The sequence below is a fragment of the Neophocaena asiaeorientalis genome, unplaced genomic scaffold, assembly GCF_003031525.2.
Source record: "Neophocaena asiaeorientalis asiaeorientalis breed wild unplaced genomic scaffold, Neophocaena_asiaeorientalis_V1.1 scaffold254, whole genome shotgun sequence".
Lineage (NCBI taxonomy): Eukaryota > Metazoa > Chordata > Mammalia > Artiodactyla > Phocoenidae > Neophocaena > Neophocaena asiaeorientalis.
The window spans coordinates 8162927-8184128 of record NW_020174705.1 but is presented as its reverse complement, the minus strand read 5'-3'; the positions used below and the strand labels follow the sequence as shown (position 1 = coordinate 8184128).

Genomic DNA, 21202 nt, shown 5'->3' with positions numbered 1-21202 from the left:
TATTCCAGTGTGACAGGTTCTCTATTGAGGAGATATCCAAGATGTCATGGAAGGAGAAAACATAGTCTCATACTCACATCCCTGTGCATTCAGGGAAGACTTCCTGGAGGTGGAGACCTCTGAGCTGGACCCCAAAGATAGCCATTGCCAAGTTTTCAGCACGATACCATGCAACTGGTAGATCCAGAGTAAATTGTTATGGGTGGCGGTGATATTAATAACAGTTTACAATGGATCCTCATCAGCAATTTCTTACAGGTGACTTTCTCCCAGTCACTTCAAAGCCTGGGAGCAGGAGAGTTTAGTCTGTACTGCCTGCCTCTGAGACCAGGGGAGGACCCTGACAGATCTGTATCACTGAGATAGAATTTACTGGTGACCTTCTTGCACACTATAGCACCATTGTTCAAATTTGCCATTCCTCACCCACCTGTAACAGCCAATCTTTTTTTTTAACTTTTTATTTTATATCAGAGTATAGCCGATTAACAATGTTGTGATAGTTTCAGGTGCAGAGCAGAGGGACTCAGCCATACATACACATGCATCCATTCTCCCCCAAACTCCCCTCCCATCCAGGCTGCCACATAATATTGAGCAGAGTTCCCCATGCTATACAGTAGGTCCTTGTTGGTTATCTGTTTTAAATATAGCAGTGTGTACATGTCGATCCCAAACTCCCTAACTATCCCTTCCCCCCACCTTCCCTCCTGGTAACCATAAGTTCGTTCTCTAAGTCTGTGAGTCTGTTTCTGTTTTGTAAGTAAGTTCATTTGTATCATTTCTTTCTAGATTCCACATATAAAGGATATCATTCGATATTTATCTTTCTCTGTCTGACTTACTTCACTCAGTATGACAATCTCTAGATCCATCCATGTTGCTACAAATGGCATTATTTCATTCTTTTCAATGGCTGAGTAGTATTCCATTGTGTGTGTGTGTGTGTGTGTATATATATATATATATATATACACCACATCTTCTTTATCCATTCATCTGTCAATGGACATTTAGGTTGCTTCCATGTCTTGTAACAGCCAATCTTACACGTGGTTTCCAATTACAGGCCAGGACTGCAAAAACATGGACAGCAAGTGAAGAATCTTGGGTCTACCAGGCATACAGCTAGTCTCATCCAATGGCTCCACTGTTCCCAGGACACCCCAGATCCTTTAGCACAAAAGCTGAGTTCTTTGCCATCTGGCTCCTGCCCTTCAGGCCTCTCCTTTGATGGCTTCTTTCTTCTCCCAAATTTTGAACCATCCTCTGATGGCAAAACATTCCATGTTTCTTGCTACCTCCAGCCCTATGCAAATTCAGTCGTCTCATTTTGCCATAATTACTGGTTTGCAGGACTGTCACTCCAGCAGGACTCTGAGCTGGTAGAGGCCAAAGACTATGTGTTATTCATCTCTGTGAAAATACAGAGATGCCGACCTCGCACTAAGTGCTTTAGTAATGTTCTTTTTACAATGGATGAACGAGTGAGTGAATGAATGAGTGAGGGAGTAAGGCACAACCCAATGAGGTCCTCAGAGACCCCCAAAGCATTCACTTCCTCGACTGGGAATGAAACAGAACATCAAACCCAGCTTCTCAAACCCACACACTGTTCCTTTCCATACCATCACTCCCTAGGGTCAGGGGCTTTGGCCAGAAACCAAGAAAAAAAAATGTAGACGTGTGCCTGCAAGGGTATATGAGTGGGCTGATTTTAGAAGATGTATTTCAGCAAATTCTCAGTTCCTGGACAAAACCAAAGGGGTACAGGTTCAAAATGGACTTTTTACAACCGACCTTGGGGGAGGCATGCTGAGGCAGTCTGAAGGCTAGTCCATGCTATAAAATCCTTTCCCGAAGCAATCCCCTTAGCACTCACACAGCCTCGCAGAATAGAATGAAATCTAATCTGAAAGACAACTGCAGGCCCTCTGGAAGCAGAGGACGAGTCTGAGGGCAGAGAAGGAACTGATTTCTCTGACTTTGGACATAGCAAGTTCCTATTGGAGAGCTAAGCCTTCTCTCTGGATGTGCATTCTTGGAATCATAGACTCCATGAACGGGAAGGGCTCAGGGAGGGGTATGTGATCCACCCCACCCACCAGTTCCCTGGCTTCAGGCAGGAAATAAAGATCTCTGCAGGGATACATACTGAGTAATCAAGGTGTGCCAGGCATGATGTATGCATGCAGCCCCGCTTAACTCCTATAGGTAAATACTGTTGTGTTGCATTTGGTGGATGTTAGACCTGGAGCTCAGAGAGGCTGAGCAAGTTCCTTAACCGCTCTGTGCCTCATCTGTAAAATGGGTGGGACAGTGACACCAGCCACATTACGTTGATATGAGGGCTGCCTGGGTTAATCTGTGAAAACTCTAGTATAGTGCCTGAAGCAGAATAGAATTTATGTAACTTTGTTAACTAAAAGACTAGAGAAATAGGTAAACGAATGGTTGAGTGGATGGATAGAGAAGCAGGGTATCAGAACCAAGATCAAATGGGTAGTGAGTGTTGAAGGCGAATTGATTGCAGGCAGTCTGACCCTAATTCTACCTCCGGTCACTGTCAAGACCTTACGGGATGATGCGCCACACTCCCTAAACCCTTCAGGGAAGGGTACTCCCTTCTGTAGTTTATCCTAGTGTTTTCTACCTCAAACATTCTTTCCTGTGATTTGCTGGATGATGTCTATTTGAATGTTCTTTTTTTTCAAATATGAAACCCATGGCTTCGACCTTGTGAGTAGATAGATAATGCTGTCTGCCGGAGAGAGAAAGACAGTATGGCCCTGGCTGCAAACCCAAAGCTGTGCAGGCCCCCTCTGCCCCCAGGAGCACCTTTAGCTTTTGTCCTCCCAGCAAGAATGAGTCTCCTTCAGGAAAGACGTTTAATTTTCCCATTTACCGGCTCCACTTCACAAGATCACATTGACAAAGATCATGGCCTCTTTGTAATGGGAGAAACGGACATGGAAAGAGCAGCACAGGGCTGCTTCCTGGGAAACAATGACATTTGCTTCTTCTCCCTAGCTGAGGACACGCAGACTTCCCAGCCTTTCACTCTCAAGCCACTGCAAGTTCCCTTTTGCTCTGTTATCTCCTCTATTTATGTGGCAGAAAAACTCACCCAACATATCTGACCGTTTTTTTTTTTACAATGCTGCCCAATTAAAGCCTGGAGATATAAGGAAAGAAACAGGAACAGAAAATATGGATCCAATGCTTACTCTGTGCTGCAGGCCATGAGAAATATCAAAATCAAAAAATGTGGTCCCTGATCTCCCTCAAGGAAATTACAATATACCTGAGTAAATTAAAAATGAAATCAGAAAGTATTTGAACTACAGTTCAGTGCACTAGTAGAAAAGGCCACGAGGCAGGAAATGAACGGCTGGAAAATGATTGGAACAGGTTGGAACTGGTGTTGAGAAATGTGCGTTTGCTTCCCTTTCGGGACGTGGGCCTGGGTGTTTGTGCAGAGGTGTGTAGAGGTGTTTGCACAAAGGGCAGAGGAAAAATCTTTATATTTACATCCTGAAAGAAATCAAAATGATGTTCCTTCTACCGAGACTGACCCTGTTGCAGGCATCCAAACCTGGCTCTCTTTGGGACAACACCAAAGGGAAGACTTGCTGGGAATTTGACAAAATTTTTGAGTCCTCACAAACTCCAAAGGGAGGGAGAAGGTCGACAGCATGTAGTATTTTTGGAGGGATGGCATCGGTGTTTTGGGGCGAGGAGGAAGCCATCATGTAAATCTTGAAGCACATAGTGGGCAGCGAATTTGGACGAGTCAATTGTGGTGTTCGGTGGAGAGTGAGGTCATATTGCCGAATGTCCCAGGACATTTGTGACTATATGAAAGCACTGCAGGCTGTTGGAAAGAAAGGAATTAAAATCAAGATATCCCTTCCCACCTTTTTGCCTGCACCACTGGTCAACGAGCACCCTTCCTTGTGGGTCAAGAATTTATAAGAGGATACATTTCCTATTTTTTCTCCCGTAAATATGCATGCTTTTAAAAAATCATTATTACAAAAGTTATACTCGTACAAAGGGTGGTGGCACAGTGGAAAACTGACTGATACGGGACCCCTTGATGCTACAAACACATAAAAATGCAGAATTGAAGGTGTGTGCGCTCACATACACACACACACACATACACATACACAAACACACAATGCACAGCCAAGGTCAAAAGAAAGGGAAATCCTTAGGTGTCAGAAACAGAGGGGAATGGGATATTCTCATGGTACATTTCAGGTGAGGTGCCTACAGGGATACAGGCAATAGGGATGGAGCCTGGGCCTTTAACATCCACGTGGGGACCCTGAACTGCGCAAGGAGGGTAGAAAATGATACCACTGTATAAATCTGAGACTGTCAATGAGTCCATGAAAAGGAGACTAGAAAAAACTGTCCATCAAAGCAAAGAAAGTACAAGGAGCTTGCCATCCATTTGAAGCTGAGTGAGAAATTAAAACCCAAATGAGTATGGAGATCTAAGTGTATATTACTTAAATGGTGCAGTAATTACAGTAAAATTTATTTTATATGAAAACTGGTACTTTGAAGGGCCCTGGAACCATGGCGGAAGCAAACCCAGGACCCCTCTGTAGGGACATGCCTACATGTAGCCCAGGATGCTTGGGAGTCCCATGGGGTTTAGGGGGAGAACAGCTCTGCTGAAGATTAGCTCATAGTCAAAAGTTACAAATACCACAAGAAAGTAATCCACCATGAAGGTCAGCATGAACAGCAAACAGAAGAATCAGAATCCCAAGAACTAAGGGGGCAGGGATGGGGTGTGGGGCTGAGAGTAATCTGAAAGAATGTAGGTGTGAAATTATTAAATGTATCAAAGTTTTAAAAGTCATAACAAAAGAGTAGGACTTTACCATAAAAAGAATAGGCAGAATTTTAAAAGAGCCAGATGAATGTCACAATTAAAATAGATTAAAACTTAAAACATAAAGCCAAATATTACTAATGAAGGAATTCATGAACTGGAAAATAGATCTGTGGGAACCAGCTAACTGCCAGATGGAGCAATAAAGAAATGGAAAATATGAAAACAAAGTTAATAACCTGGAAGATACAATGAGAAGATCTAGAATATTTTAAACAATTTCAGAAGAAGAAAAGATAGGATTATCATGTGTCATTAGGGAATTGAAAATTAAAACAATGTGATACCACTACACACCTTATTGGAATGGTCAAAATCCAAAACACTGACACACTAATCAATCCTGGTGAGGATGTGTCACATGGGCAGGAACCTCATTCATTGCTGGTGGGAATGTAAAATGGTGCAGTCACTTCGGAGGACAGTTTGGCAGGTTCCTACAAGGCTGGACATAGTCTTACCATACAATCCAGCAGTAATGCCCCTAGGTACTTGACCAAATGAGTTGAAAACTTATGTCCACACAGAAACCTGAACATGAATGTTTATAGAACTTTGTTCATAATTGCCCAGACTTTGAAACAACCGAGATGTCCTTCAATAAGCGAATGGGTAAACAAACTATACATACATGCAATGCAATACGGTTCAGAGATAAAAAACAAACAAACAAAAAAAGAACCTATGAAGCCAGGGAAACATATAGAGGAGCCTTAAATGCATCTTGTTAAGAGAAAGAAGCCTGTCTGAAAAGGCTACATACTATATGGTTCCAACTATATGATGTTTGGAAAAGGTAAAACTGTAGAGACAGTTAAAAGATCAGTGGTTGCCAGGAGTTGGAATGAGCAGTGAGGAGGGATGAACAGCTGGAGCCCAGGGGATGTTTAGGGCACTGAAACTGCTCTGTATCATGCTGTAATGGTGGATACATGACCTTAAGCATTGGCAAAACCCACAGAACTGTACAGCACAAAGATTGAACCCTAATGTAAACTGTACACTTTAGTTAATAATAATGTATTTGGTTCATAAATTATAAAAATGTGCCACATCAATGCCAGATGTTAATAAGGGAAAACAAAGGAAATGGAAAGAGGGAGTGTATGGGAACTCTGTACTTTCTGCTCCGTTTTTCTCTAAATATAAAGCTATTCTAAAAAATAAAGTCTATTAACTTAAAAGAAGGTAAGATGGGGAGAGTTAAGAGCTGAAGCAACAATGGGTGAAATTTTTGCAGAATTAAATTTATGAATCATCAGATGGAAGAATCACACTGAGTCCAGAGCAGAACAAATAAAAACATTCACACCTAGATTCCACACCAAAGACAAAATGAAATTCTCAAAAGCAATTAGAGAGAAAATACAGATTGCATAGAAAGTAATGACAAATACATTATGAGCTGACTTCTCAACAATTACAGTCCAGATCAGAAGGACGCTTAATAACATCTTCAGAAGGTCAAGGAAAAATAATTGTCAACTTAGATTTCTGTGTTCAGCCAAATCATTCAAGAGTGAGAACAAACCAAAAGCAATATACACAAATTTTACAAAACCTAAAAAAGAGAGCAATGTGAAACCAATAATTATGATTACTAACTTCAAAAGAAAACCAAACATTTCGAGTATTTCCTTTATTTTCTCTGCAGGTTTCTTTGGAGAAGTATCTGTTTAGGTCTTCTGCCCATTCTTGGATTCGGTTGTTTGTTTTTCTGATATTGAGGTGCATGAGCCGCTTATATATTTTGGAGATTAATCCTTTGTCAGTTGCTTCATTTGCAAATATTTTCTCCCATTCTGAGGGTTGTCTTTTGGTCTTGTTTATGGTTTCCTTTGCTGTGCAAAAGCTTTGAAGTTTCATTAGGTCCCATTTGTTTATTTTTGTTTTTATTTCCATTTCTCTAGGAGGTGGGTCAGAAAGGATCTTGCTGTGATGTATGTCATAGAGTGTTCTGCCTATGTTTTCCTCTAAGAGTTTTATAGTCTGGCCTTACATGTAGCTCTTTAATCCATTTTGAGTTTATTTTTGTGGATGGTGTTAGGGAGTGTTCTAATTTCATTCTTTTACATGGAGCTGTCCAGTTTTCCCAGCAGAACTTAACAAAGAGGCTGTGTTTTCTCCATTGTTTATTCTTGCCTCGTTTATCAAAGATAAGGTGACCATATGTGTGTGGGTTTATCTCTGGGCTTTCTATCCTGTTCCATTGATCTATATTTCTGTTTTTGTGCCAGTACCATACTGTAACTTTTGACTACTGTAACTTTGTAGTATAGTCTGAAGTCCAGGAGCCTGATTCCTCCAGCTCCGTTTTTCTTTCTCAAGATTTTTTGGCTATTCAGGGTCTTTTGTGTTTCCATACAAATTGTGAAATTTTTTGTTCTAGTTCTGTGAAAAATGCCAGTGGTAGTTTGATAGGGATTGCACTGAATCTGTAGATTGCTTTGGGTAGTATAGTCATTTTCACAATGTTGATTCTTCCAATCCAAGAGCATGGTATATCTCTCCATCTATTTGTATCATCTTTAATTTCTTTCATCAGTGTCTTATAATTTTCTGCATACTTTTTTTTTTTTTTTTTTTTTGATGTGTGGTGCTATATTCCTGTTTTACTGGTTGTTTGGCCTGAGCCGTCCAGTCCTGGAGTTTGCAGGCAGCTGGATAGAGCTGGGTCTTGGTGCTGAGATGAAGACCTCCAGGAGGCCTCACTCCAATTGATATTCCCTGGAGTCTGAGCTTCTCTGTTAGTCCAGCAGTTTGGACTCGGAGCTCCCACCACAGGAGCTCGGGCCCAGCCTCTGGCCTGGGAACCAAGATCCTGCAAGCAGTTAATCACCACAGACTGGGAATTGGTAAATGCTCTTCTAGGAAAGGATGTGTTATCTCATTTCTCCTTTTGTAAATTATACTACTTTCTCCCAGAATGAAGTCTGAAGTGGACACTTCTCTGGATTTGAATCCTAGCTCTTCCACTTTTGAGCTAACTGGCTTAGGACAAGTTTCTAACTGTCTTCATGCCTCCCTTTTCCTATTTCTCCAGCAACTGAGCATGAGATTTTTTCTTTCCCTGTATTCCTGCCAGCATTGGTCTCTATCCTCACCAGTATTTGCTTTTTTATAATCTCTGCTAACCCAAACAAATCCAGGGCTCCGAGCTCGAGCTCGGCAATGCGGGCCTTGCCCTTCCCCAGGCAGCTTTAGTGCCTTCACTTAGGTGGTTAGGCTCGCACCTAAACAGCGTTCTTTTCTGGGCCAGGACGTCCCTGCCTCAGGGACTAGGTGCCAAGGTGGCGCATACTCCGCGCCCAAGGGTCCTGCGGGCGGCTGCAGTGGCCGCAACACCGGTCGCCTGACAGGCTGCGGTATGAACACCCGGGCGAGGACCTGCGCACGTCACGGTGGCAGCGGCGGCGGCGGCAGCTGCGACTTCCCAGCTCCAGACCATGCCCGCTGCATGCCTCTGCAAGTGTTCTTTATTGAAGTATAGTTGATTTACAATATTATATTAGTTTAAATTGTACAACATAATGATTCAATATTTTTATGGATTATACTCCACCTAAAGTTATTACAAAATAATGGCTATATTTCCCTGTGCTGTACAATATATCCTTGTTGTTTATATATTTTATGCAGAGTAGTTTATATTTCTTAATCCCATACATCTTTTATGTCTTAGAGGTCGTGTGTATATACAAAGTAGTCATACTATTCATTTAACATTTCCTTGATTTTCACTGTTTTCGAAGGATAATTTTTAAAGACCTGAATCACAGTCTAGTGAATTGCTAGATAGTTCGTATAATTACTAGACATTTAGACTAGAGAATTTCCTCCTAAATGACAACTGGATAAAATGTGCATAAAAGAGAGACATAATAATGTCAACCGTGCCTACTTTTTTTTTCCATTGCAAACCCCACCTGCTTCTTTAGCTGCCTACTGAAGTGGAGAGGTGTTTAGTTTGCAAGGGACCATTCAGAGCCGACTGGGATGTTTCTTGTCAAGGAAAACTTTGTGCTCTAAGTGCACTACTTGGGGTGACTTTTTGGAATAATATTGGATGTTCTAAAGGAAGAGGAAAGAAGAAACAAATATATTTGAGGACAACTGTGTACCAGGCAGTGTGCTAGGCACTTCCTTTACAGCAACCCATGAAGGCTCCTATTTAGGAGAACTTACCATGAGCCAGGCACTACGTTTAGGAATTTTGCGTATGTGAGCTCATATCCTCCCTAGAACTCGAGGGGGTATACACTATTATAATACCCATTTCACAGACAGGATCACTGTGGCTCTGAAGTCACACAGCTAGTCTATGACGAAGTCAGAATGGGAATGCGAGTCTTTCTAATGTAGGCTTCGGCCAGCTTATCCCATGTCCTGTTCCAGGCTCGGGTGGGTGTTGGGGCCGGGGATAGAGAAAAGAGGGGTGGGGAGAACATAGTAATGATGACCAAGAAAAAAAGGCAGGGCCTGAGCCAGATTCTCTCTATACATGATCTCACTTCATCCTCCTACAGCGATATTACATAGATGCTGTTGTCATCACTATCTTCACCCCGCAAGTGAGGGAACGCAGACCAGGAGAGCTCAGTCGCTCTCACTGAGGTTGCACAGCTATAAATCACACGTGTCTGTCCCGAACGCAGGCGTGTCCGCCCCACAGTGTGTGCCCTGCTCCTTACTGCCTGTGGCTCTTGTCTTCTGTCCAGGGGAGATGGAAGAGCTGGAGACCCTGTGGCTCACGGGGATCTGCCACAACGAGAAGAATGAGGTGATGAGCAGCCAGCTGGACGTCGACAACATGGCGGGTGTGTTCTACATGCTGGCGGCCGCCATGGCCCTCAGCCTCATCACCTTCATCTGGGAACACCTCTTCTACTGGAAGCTGCGCTTCTGCTTCACGGGCGTGTGCTCCGACCGGCCGGGCCTGCTCTTCTCCATCAGCAGGGTCAGTACCCCTGGCAGCTACTTCCCTCTGCGGCAGGCAGGTCCAGAAAAGCACAGGGCTTCCAGAGAATCAGGGATTCTTGACTCCTGGGTGGGGGTGTGGTGTCTCCACACCCTCCCCTCACCCATCAGCCCTTCTTGGATTTGTCAGAAGGGCACCAGTTTCTGTGTTCATAAGCCAGTTGCAAGCTAGAGATGAAGGTGAATAGGTAAGGCAGGCCGGGCATGAGAAAAAGAGCAGAAGTGAAACTAAAAATAGCAGCTGAACGCTGGTGTCAAAGGTAGGGAACAATGGAGAATGTGGAGAACTAAGACACATAGCGTAAAACCCACCACACCCAAAGTGGGCAGTCGTCTTCCACTCCTGCTGAGTATGGTTTTAGCGGAAGGCAGAGCCAGTCTTATCAGGTCTTCCAGTTTTTAAAAGAGAAAGCAATCATCTGATTATATGTGAAAACTTTCAACTTTTGAATACTAGTAACTAATTCCATTGACAAATAGAAAAACACATGGGCCAAACACAGCCAGTCTGTGGCCTCCCTCATGAGCACCCAGATATGCTCTAGGACATTATTAAAATTCCTGTGTAGGATGTTATGACGTTTGCATGCATTCCAACAGATCACGTGTGACAAAACGAAATCTACATGCAAAGCCATGTTGTGTGTGTGAACGCAGCTAACAAACCACAAAAGCGTGTACGATGTTAACAGAGCCTGAAATGAAACACAGGCGTGAAGAACCATGAGAAAATGCACACACATCAAACAGGAAACAAAATATACATTCAACACGACATAAACCACAGCACAGAATACACACGCTGTAGTAAGTGCACTCACGTTCGAGCCACGGAAACCTCGTTACATGCTGCACGATACGGCGTGTGTGTGGCCGTAAACAGGTACACGCGTCAGAATTCATCAATAACGATGACAGTTGTGGAAAATGCTTATATTTGTAGGTACATGTATGTCCCTGGCACCATATAAGGAATTTATACTCATCATTTCATTTAACCTACAAACCAATTCTGTGAGGTGGGTACTGATATTGGCCCAGAATTGGGGAAACTCAAATTTATGAGGTTAGAGGAATTACCCAACACCACACAGCCTTGCTGGAGCCAGGATTTGACTCCAGGTGGTGTGGTAGCAGCCAGAGCCCACACTCTTACACAAGCAACAAACATCAAATACAAGCAAAACAAGAGATTTGATACAAATCATACTACACAACGAGTATATGCACACAACTCATATAATATATATTTTTACTTTTTTTTTTTTTTTTGCGGTACGCGGGCCTCTTACCGTTGTGGACTCTCCCGTTGCGGGGCCAAGGCTCCGGACGCGCAGGCTCAGTGGCCATGGCTCACGGGCCCAGCCGCTCCGCGGCATGTGGGATCTTCCCGGACCGGGGCACAAACCCGTGTCCCCTGCATCGGCAGGCGGACTCTCAACCACTGCGCCACCAGGGAAGCCCTATTTTTACTTTTTAAATACAAGCTACTCGCTTACTTGCATCACAATAAAAGCACATATGTACATATCGTTCACTTGTCTTCCAACACAGTATAACATTATCTATCAATCCACCTGGCAATCAGTCAGTCAGTCATCCATCCATCCATGCATCCATCCATTCATCTATCCATCTGTCCATCTATCCATCCATCTATTTATCTACCTGTTTCTTCCATTTACTCACCTTGGAATTTTTTTACTCTGAAAGAGTTTAATGTATTAGGATTTGAAACATGGTGAAAAATATGTGGTTAGAAACATCTAATTTTATATGCTAATGTTCATTGGGAAAATGAAATAATCATCTAAAGAGGAACTTGTGTATTCTTAGTATTTGGTGGTTTTAAGACATCCAGAAGGTACACATGGGCTTAGTCAGGAGGATTTATTTTCTCCATTCAGTGGCACTCTAAACTTGAGTTCTATGCAAATACATATTTCCTAATTAGCTTGATGGCCTCTAAACACACAGATTGCTTAGAAATAACAACGTGCATGCATACAGCTAGGTATTAAGGCAACTTTAAGCTAATTCTCTGCACCAGTTACTAAAGGCTTTCCATATCCAAATGATTCTGAGATTGCCATGAGCAAATGTACACTATTGCCTTCACTCGTAAATCCTGCTTGTTTTTGCAAGAGTGTTCCCTCTGTCCGAGATATCATTAAAGAAGCCAAGTCAATAGGATTGTCACTATGAGAAATGGACTAAATCCCTCAGTCCCATTCCAAGCATCTTGAGGGACGGGGGGCGGGGAAGTGGGGACTGGGCACAGCATTGCTGTGTTGTGCCTTGACAAGCTGGAACTGGAACTTCTGTCTCCCCCTCCCTAGAGGAGAGAGGACCCCATGTCCCATGGGACACAAATGCAAACCTCAGATGCCTGCCCTCCTGGCACGGCCAACGGTGAAGGTCAGAGTTCACAGAGTCATTTATTTTACATTAGAACCAAGTTTCTCCCACAGCTGTGGCCTTTGTTTATTACGACTTACAGAAACGCGTCCTCTCTTCTGTGGGATGCTCTTAACTTTTGTCTTCTCTCCGCAACGCTGTCCCTTTCATGTTGAAAAAAATATTCACTGTCACCAGTAAAAAAGAACCACCTCGGTTGTCTCCAGAGACGTGAGGAATGGGAGATGTAGCAAAGCCAGAGGCCAGGGAGGTGGAAACCGTGGCATCTTCCCAACGAGCCCAGAGGAGAGCTTGCACAGCTTCTGGCTGACCCACAATGGGGACCAGCAGAATGGAAGTCAGATACCGTCTTAGTGCATTCGGGCTGCTATAACAAAATGCCACAGACTGGGTGCTTTATCCACAATAGAAATGTAATGCTTACAGTTCTGGGGGCTGCAAGTCCGAGATCAGGGTGCCAGCGTGGTCGGGTGAGGACCCTCTTCCGGGTGCAGATTTCCCCTTGTGTTGAAGGGATGAGGGAGCTCTGTGGGGTCTCTTTTACAAGAGCACTTATCGCATTCAGGAGGGCTCCTCCCAAAGGCCCCACCTTGGACCTCATGACATAAGCACTTACCTACCACTAATACCATCACCTTTGGGACTAGGCTCTCCGCATATGAATTGGGAGGTGGGGTACACAAACATGCAGACCATAGCAGACACTTTAGGGATCAGGCCCAGGCACCAAGGAACCAAGGAGGACAGTATCGCCCCAGTGAGAAAGGGGACAGGGAGTGGAACAGAGCAAACTGTCTGGAATGGCACATTGAGTCTTCAATGCTAATTTCATCTGAGCCCATTATAGGGCCGAGAGGGCATCTTATTTCCACAACCCATAAAAGGTAGCCGGAATATGAATATTAGAGAGGAGGAAAGAAAGAACTCTGCAAGGAAGAAAGAAACTCCAGCCCAGGGATTCGGCTCCTGAGGGAGGATTTAGGCAACTTATCTAATTAGAAAGCCGCAGTGGCTTTCCAGAGCAAACCTCCAGCTTCGATCAAACGGGCGCTGTGTGCTTGTACTAGTGTGAGGAGAGAGAGGTGAGGTGACAAACAGGGAGGGCACATCGGGGATGACTGAGCAGCTCACCCACTAGCATTTATGGAGCCCCTTCCATGTCAGGTGCTTTGCTTGCATTATCAGATCTTGCCCTCGTACCCACCTTAGAGTGTATGATTCCCATCTTACAGATGTGGAACTTGAGGCTCAAAAAGACGTAGTTGCTCAGCCAAGGTCACAGAGCTAAAAAAGGATGGAGCTGGGGCTTATTTCCAGTGGGTTCCAGGTCTCTGACTCTTCCCATCCTTCTGTAATACACACCCCACCTCCTCACCAGCACATCTGGAAGATGGGTCAACTTAGTTGGTGAACACTTTCATCCAAACCTGGGGTACAGGCACCACGTTGACTCCTTCCCGAGGCTTTGCCAGGCAGATCGGCACCTGGGAACTGCCTTAGCTGTGTTGTGTGAGTCCCAGCGGAAACCAGGGATGAGAAAAAGCAGTCAGCAGCCATCCTCTCTGCTCCTGAAACATAGCGCAGCTCCCTGGCCACTTCTTTGGGCCTCCTGCAAATACAGAGACAACCAGCTCATCTTGGCGGGCGGGAGCACACTGCCCTGATGGCGAAGGGTGGAAGCAAGTTCTCAAAGTCTCTAAAAGGAAGAGGGGAGCTCATTAAAATAAAATTGCAAAGTTAGAAAAAATTTAAAAACTAGTGTTTTTGTAATGCTAGCAACAGGAAAAAAAGGCTATGATCTTGGCTGATTCAAACATGTAGGAGACACACTGATTTCCACCCATAGTAGCAGAATCCCTCTAGGTCATTGTAGGAGATTATTACATTACTAAATTGGACAGGGAAGGCATACGTTAACATAAAAGATTCAAAAGCATGGTGCTATGTGAAATACACGGTGTGTGTATATGATTTTGACGTCCAGCAGCCCTGGAAGCAAAGAGGAGACACTGCTTCCTGGGAGGGAACAGGGAAGGAGACCACACAGCATCGAGAAAGAGACTAAAGGTAAGGCTGCAGCAGGTGGGAAGTGCCCGATGCCAGGGCCTTGGCCTCAGGGAGCCTTCACCGTGCAGCCTGGGGTTGAAGGGGCTCAGAGAAAGAGAAGCTCAAATGTACAACTGTAGGCTTTTCTGTTTACTGTTCCTCGACGGAGTGGACACTGTCTCTAGAAAACTACAAGAAAAACGCAGCAGTGCAAACAGTTTGAGGCTGTCACAGTTCTGTGAGCATCCCTGCAGGTTCAGTGCATCCCCACCATGGGGAATTGATGGAGCCGCTATAAGAGTCCAGAGTTACCGACCCATAGTCCCCACTAGTTTATGCCAAAGTCAGCAGCAGCTACCGCATCCCTTTTACAAACAAACCCCTTCTTGGACCGGCTCCCTGTCAGTCTTGGGAGGACCAGGTCAAATCCTGCAGCCTGGACCGAATTGTTCCCTTTAGGTACCGCGGCCAAAATCTGGGGGCAGGAGTGGGGAAGGGAGGAGCACAAATCACAACACCACTGACGCTCTTTTGCCTGTTATTGTAGAATGAATCGAGAGCTCTGCCCCTGAGGTACTTTCAAGGAAAAGTAAACAGTTTTGTTTTTTGTGGGGTTTTTTTGCGATACGCGGGCCTCTCACTGTTGTGGCTTCCCGCTGCGGAGCACAGGCTCTGGACGCGCAGGCTCAGCGGCCGTGGCTCACGGGCCCAGCTGCTCCGCGGCATGTGGGATCTTCCCAGACCGGGGCACGAACCCGTGTCCCCTGCATCGGCAGGCGGACTCTCAACCACTGCGCCACCAGGGAAACCCAACAGTTATTTTTAAGACAGGAAGAAGGTGGAGTGGAAAACAAGAGATGTATGGATGGGGGTGCTTATATCTGAGCTACCCCCGAGTCCCTCAGTCATTCAGTTCCCTGGATGGATTTAAATGCAGCATCACTGTGTCATCAGGACTCTCCACTCTTCTTAGTAACTAAAACTCTAACTATGCTCAACAAATTCTCACACAGCCAAAACACAAAGAATATATATATATATTGAGTGGGTAAGTGAAAAGTCCAAGAAGGGAGCTCCAGGGGTTCAAACTATATGATGTTTTTTTATCCCACCATCTATGTCTATTCCTCCAAAAAATGTCTGATTGACCACACATGGGTCTCAGGTCTTCTTCTTCTTTTTGTCGGGGGGTGGAGCTGGGAGAGACTGTTCCAGAGGTTTTAACTTGAAGTATAATTGGCTTACAATATTGTATATCAGGTGTACTACATAGTGACTCAGTATTTTTATACATTATGAAATAATCACCATAATAACTTTAGTTACCATCTATCACATACAAAGTTATTAGAATATTATTGACTATATTTTCTATACTGTACATTATATTCCCATGACTTATTTATCTTAAAGCTGAAGATTTTACCTCTTAATCCCCTTCACCGGTTTCACCCATCTGTCTAACCCCCTCCCCTTTGGCAACTACCAGTTTGTTCTCTGTTTCCATTGAATCTGGTTTTGTTTTGTTATGGCTGTTCATTTGTTTTGGTTTTAGATTCCACATATAAGTGAAATCATATGGTATTTGTCTTTCTCTGTCTGACTTATCTCAGCATAATACCCTCTAGGTCCATCTATGTTGTCACAAATGGCAAGATTTCATTCTTTTTTATGGCTGAGTACTATTCCATTTTGTGTGTGTGTGTGTGTGTGTGTGTGTGTGTGTGTGTGTGTCTGTGTGTACATACCACATCTTCTTTTCTATTCCTCTATCAATGGACACTTCAGTTGCTTCCATATTTTGGCTACTGTAAATAATGGAGTGATGAACATTGGGGTGCATGTATTTTTTTTAGTGTTTTTATTTCCTTCAGATAAATACTGGGTCTCATGCTTTAACTGATGGCTTCAGTGTAGGGGTAGCAGTAATTCCCCAGAGGAATCAATGATTGGTGATCCTTGTATGCTGACTCTCTGGTATCCAGAGTCCAAAGATGATCCTGGGAAACTTTAATAAAAGTAAGGGTTGGTGACCGGGGTGTTGGGAGGGTCAACCAAATCCTTACACGCCAGTTTGGAGGTGCTGAGACACTTAGAGTTGTATGAGGATTAGTGGATATTTTTTCTCAAACTCTATGTATGACTATTGGCAAAAGTGTCAGATAATCTTGATATCTTGTGCCAGAGCGACAAGGTAAGCCTGACGCTTTGCCACTGGCCTCGTACATTTAAGAAGCATTATCAGGATTCAGACCGGATTTCACTGTTTCTCCAGGACTCCTATAAGAAGGTCATGCCTCACCTTTGCAGGTACAGTTCAGGTGTGAAATGGTTTCATGTCCTTGCTGCTGAGGATGGTGTTTTGTGCTCCTCCCCACAGGGCATTTACAGCTGCATTCATGGGGTGCACATTGAAGAAAAGAAGAAGTCTCCAGACTTCAATCTGACCGGATCCCAGAGCAACATGTTAAAACTCCTCCGGTCAGCCAAAAACATTTCCAGCTTGTCCAACGTGAACTCCTCAAGAATGGATTCCCCCAAAAGAGCTGCTGACTTCATTCAAAGAGGGTCCCTCATCATGGACATGGTTTCAGATAAGGGAAACTTGATATATTCAGACAACAGGTCCTTTCAGGGGAAAGACAGCATTTTTGGGGACAACATGAATGAACTGCAAACCTTCATGGCCAACAGGCACAAGGATAACCTCAACAACTACGTGTTCCAGGGCCAGCACCCTCTGACTCTCAATGAGTCTAACCCTAACACAGTGGAGGTGGCCGTGAGCACGGAATCCAAAGGGAACTCCAGGCCCCGGCAGCTTTGGAAGAAATCCATGGAATCTCTACGCCAAGATTCGCTGACCCAGAACCCAGTCTCCCAGAGGGATGAGGGAACCGTGGAGAACAGGAGCTACTCCCTAAAGAGTCCTAGGTACCTTCCAGAAGAGGTGGCCCACTCGGACATCTCAGAAACTTCGAGCCGGGCCACGTGCCACCGGGAGCCTGACAACAGTAAGAACCACAAGGCCAAGGACAACTTCAAAAGGTCAGTGGCCTCCAAATACCCCAAGGACTGCAGCGAGGTTGAGCGCTCCTACCTGAAAACCAAAGCGAGCTCCCCCAGGGACAAGATCTACACCATTGATGGGGAGAGGGAGGCCAGTTTCCACCTCGATCCTCCCCAGTTTGTCGAAAACATGACCCTTTCCGAGAACGTGGACTTCTCCAATGTCTACCAGGACCATGGTGACAGTTTCCGCAAGGGGGACTCCACATTGCCCATGAACAGGAGCCCCCTGCACGATGAAGATGGGCTCCCCAACAATGACCAGTATAAACTCTACTCCAAGCACTTCACCTTGAAAGACAAGAGTTCCCCTCACAGCGAGGGCAGCGACCGTTACCGGCAGAACTCCACGCACTGCAGGAGCTGCCTGTCCAACCTGCCCACCTATTCAGGCCACTTCACCATGAGGTCCCCCTTCAAATGCGACTCCTGCCTGCGGATGGGGAACCTCTATGACATTGACGAAGACCAGATGCTTCAGGAGACAGGTAACCCAGCTACCCAGGAGGAGGTCTACCAGCAGGACTGGGCACAGAGCAGTGCCCTCCAGTTCCAAAAGAACAAGCTGAGGATTAGCCGGCAGCATTCCTACGATAACATCCTCGACAAACCCAGGGAGGTGGACCTTAGCAGGCCCTCCCGGAGCATAAGCCTCAAGGACAGGGAGCGGCTTCTGGAGGGAAACTTGTACGGGAGTCTCTTTAGTGTCCCCTCCAGCAAACTCTCGGGGAACAAAGGCTCCCTTTTCCCCCAGGGTCTGGAGGTCAGCAAACGGAGCAAGTCTCTCTTGCCAGACCACACCTCCGATAACCCTTTCCTCCACTCCTATGGGGATGACCAACGCTTAGTTATTGGGAGGTGCCCCTCGGACCCTTATAAACACTCGCTGCCATCCCAGGCAGTGAATGACAGCTATCTCCGATCGTCCTTGAGGTCGACGGCGTCATACTGTTCCAGGGACAGTAGAGGCCACAGCGATGTGTATATTTCGGAGCATGTTATGCCTTATGCTGCAAATAAGAATAAAATGTACTCTGCCCCCAGGGTTTTAAATTCCTGCAGCAATAGACGCGTGTACAAGAAAATGCCTAGTATTGAATCCGATGTTTAAAACCTTCCATTAATGTTTTATCTATAGGGAAACATAGGTAATGGCCAACGTTCCGGAGGATAAATGTTGGATGTCCGATAGTGCCCCGCAAAGAGCAAGAGGATTTAGGAAGGTATTTTTCGTTGGTTCTTTTGCACATGGCTCCATGCCACAGTCTTCCACTCAAGGAATCTTGTGAGGTGTGTGCTGAGCGTGGCAGATACCAGATAGGTGAGTCCTTAACCAAAAATCAACCCATAAAAGGGCCAGTCTCCTGGACATGCCCGCTAGGTATGTTGGCAATAATGACGCGTTGGATGCCAATGGTGATGTGATGATTTCCTATATTCCAAATTCCATTAAGGCCAGTCCACCATGTAATTTCCTCATCAGAAATGCCTGATGGTTTCTCTGATACAGAGCAAGCAATATGGTGTGCATGTAAATCTGACACAGACAAGACAAGAATGCACCTGCAGTGTAGCGAGATTGACGCGTGCAGGAGATGAGGAAGTTTGGATTTATAACTGGTCCAGCTTTATTGTTACGCCTTCCATCACAGCCCCGGCCCAACCCCAGAACTCCAGGCTCCCCCGAGGAGTAGCAAATCAGTGTGTTTGTGGTCACCCTGCTAGCTTCACTGTAGTCCATTTCCAAGACACATCTGGAGTAAAAGGCCAGAAGGGCCCTCAGGCAGAGAGCTACAGGAATCCCTTTGGATGTCGATTTGTGTATTTCACAGACACTCTCTCACCCTTGGCTTCGATGGTCTTGTTCAGAGCTGCATAAACTCACACATTTGTGTCTTCAATATCGTGTAAGTGTGGATCTTCTGTCTATGACACAGCGGCCGTTGTAGGTTATCCCGAAGACTCCTGTGTACGTAAGTTTGCATTTCCCCCTTCTGGTGATGACTCAGGGTTGTATAGTATCTGTTACCCTTCCCCCGCAGAGTAACCATCACGCGTTCAGTCCCCGAATCAGCATGGTGGCGTTTCATTGCGTGTTGCTGTTCCCAGTGTGGTGAATGTGGTGGCATGTGCCGGCAGCCGTATGTGTACTGCGATCCTTGAGAAATAAAAGGCCGTCCGTCTGCTGAAGGCCAGCGTGGCTGTAGGGTTATCTTCCTTAACGTCCTGAAATTCAGCTGGACACTCGTCTCCAGCCCCACTTCCTTAAATCAAAAGCCTTCAAAACATGAGAGACACTCATGCATCTACCCTGAGTAGCCTCCAAATTGTGGATAAACTTTAGTGGGACAAGTGATTTCTCTCTTCTGAAACAGTTACTCTGTTGGAGGCAAACTGCCTCACTAGCACCAACGGGAGATGAAAAATTCCTCGAAGCATTTGTCATTTCCGAGCCACCTCCGTCCTCACGCTACTCAAACCTGTGCATAAATGATATGAGATGATACGCATTTTGTAAACCTTGGGGGAAGGGTAGGGAATCTTTATGCGTGAGAAGCTCTTAGCACCGTGCCTGGTACATGCAGTGTGGCCCCCCAGAATTAAGGCAGTTGTTAAGATGCTTCATCAGACAAGAATTTTCTAGTTTAAAAATTAAATATGATGAAACCCACAGCCATATTAATTGAACACTTTATATCGTTCTAATCCAATAATTAGTGTGTTTTAAATACATGAATATCCCTGAAATGCTTGAGCTAAGTAGCCACCCATTTTGCAGGGCACCTGGGTCTGTTGTGGTGTCATGTTACAGAAGCCCTAGGCTAATGTAAACGGGCCTGACCATTTCCTGGTTTCCTCCTGCGTTTTGCTCGCGTTCCCAGAGGAGGGGACAGAATGGCAGGTTGAAAAGTTATCCTGTTTCTTTTAGTCACGCTGTGTTCTGTTTTGTAGGCAATGCTTTCCCATGAGTGGGCAGGTGCCAGGAATAATTCTCTTAGAGCTTGAGGATTCATTGAGTGGCTCCCTCTTTGAGAAAGTGCACCTGACCTACAATATTCCTATAACGATGAAAAGTGGTTGCAGTAAAGTTCAGGGTCAGTGGTAGAGAGGCAGAGGGAGGCAGTGGGTGAGAAAGTCTTTGAGGTTGAAAGGCAGAAGGGGCCAACTACGTGCTGAGGAGGAACGCACTTGAATGTTGCACCTTTACTGCCTCAAGAGAATGGAGAAGCCTAGATTGAAAGACCCGGAATGGTCCCCCCAATTTCTAATCTTAGACACACCTGTGACCATATCATTTTTTAGAATTTACTGCCTTTGCCCTTCCACTGCATTCTAGACCTATACAGCCCCAGCCAGGATCACCTCCATTTCCTCACAAGACTGGCATGTCTTGACATGAAATGAATTGAAAAGTCTCCCCAGAATACAGAAGAGCGGCACATCGCCAGTCTAAAGAGGCTGTCTGTCTTCCTCCAGTGTCCTCCAAACCAGGGAGCTGCCAAATATGGCAGAGATCTCCAGGGAGAGTGAGAATTACACTTGGAATGATCCCATAGATCCAAAACCCTTCTTCTAATAACAGCATTAGTTCTGCTATTAACCCCATGCCTCTCTGGGTATAGAAACTAGAAACATGGCTTTGGGAAGAACCGACAGTAATGTAGTGAAAAAAAGTATACACTTCCTTTAATGCCTAAAGTGTTTTTAAAAAAATAACTAGGATTGGATGCTATGTAATAAATACCATTTCCTTCCTCCACAAATTCACTGACTCTTAAT

At 45.0% G+C, this 21202-nt stretch overlaps 1 protein-coding gene across 2 annotated transcripts in view; it reads left to right on the top strand.

Annotated features, from left to right (window-relative positions):
• GRIN2A (glutamate ionotropic receptor NMDA type subunit 2A) overlaps positions 1–18533 on the top strand; it is a 366372-nt gene extending 347839 nt beyond the window's left edge. The window contains exons 11-13 of one of the 2 annotated variants that reach the window (XM_024759610.1): positions 9631–9869; positions 16734–17908; positions 18252–18270. In XM_024759610.1, the coding sequence (XP_024615378.1) occupies positions 9631–9869; positions 16734–17908; positions 18252–18270 (1433 nt within the window). Of the gene's footprint in view, positions 1–9630; positions 9870–16733 lie in introns of both variants that reach the window. The other variant, XM_024759609.1, reaches the window with a different exon arrangement.
• The last annotated feature ends 2669 nt before the right edge of the window (positions 18534–21202 follow it).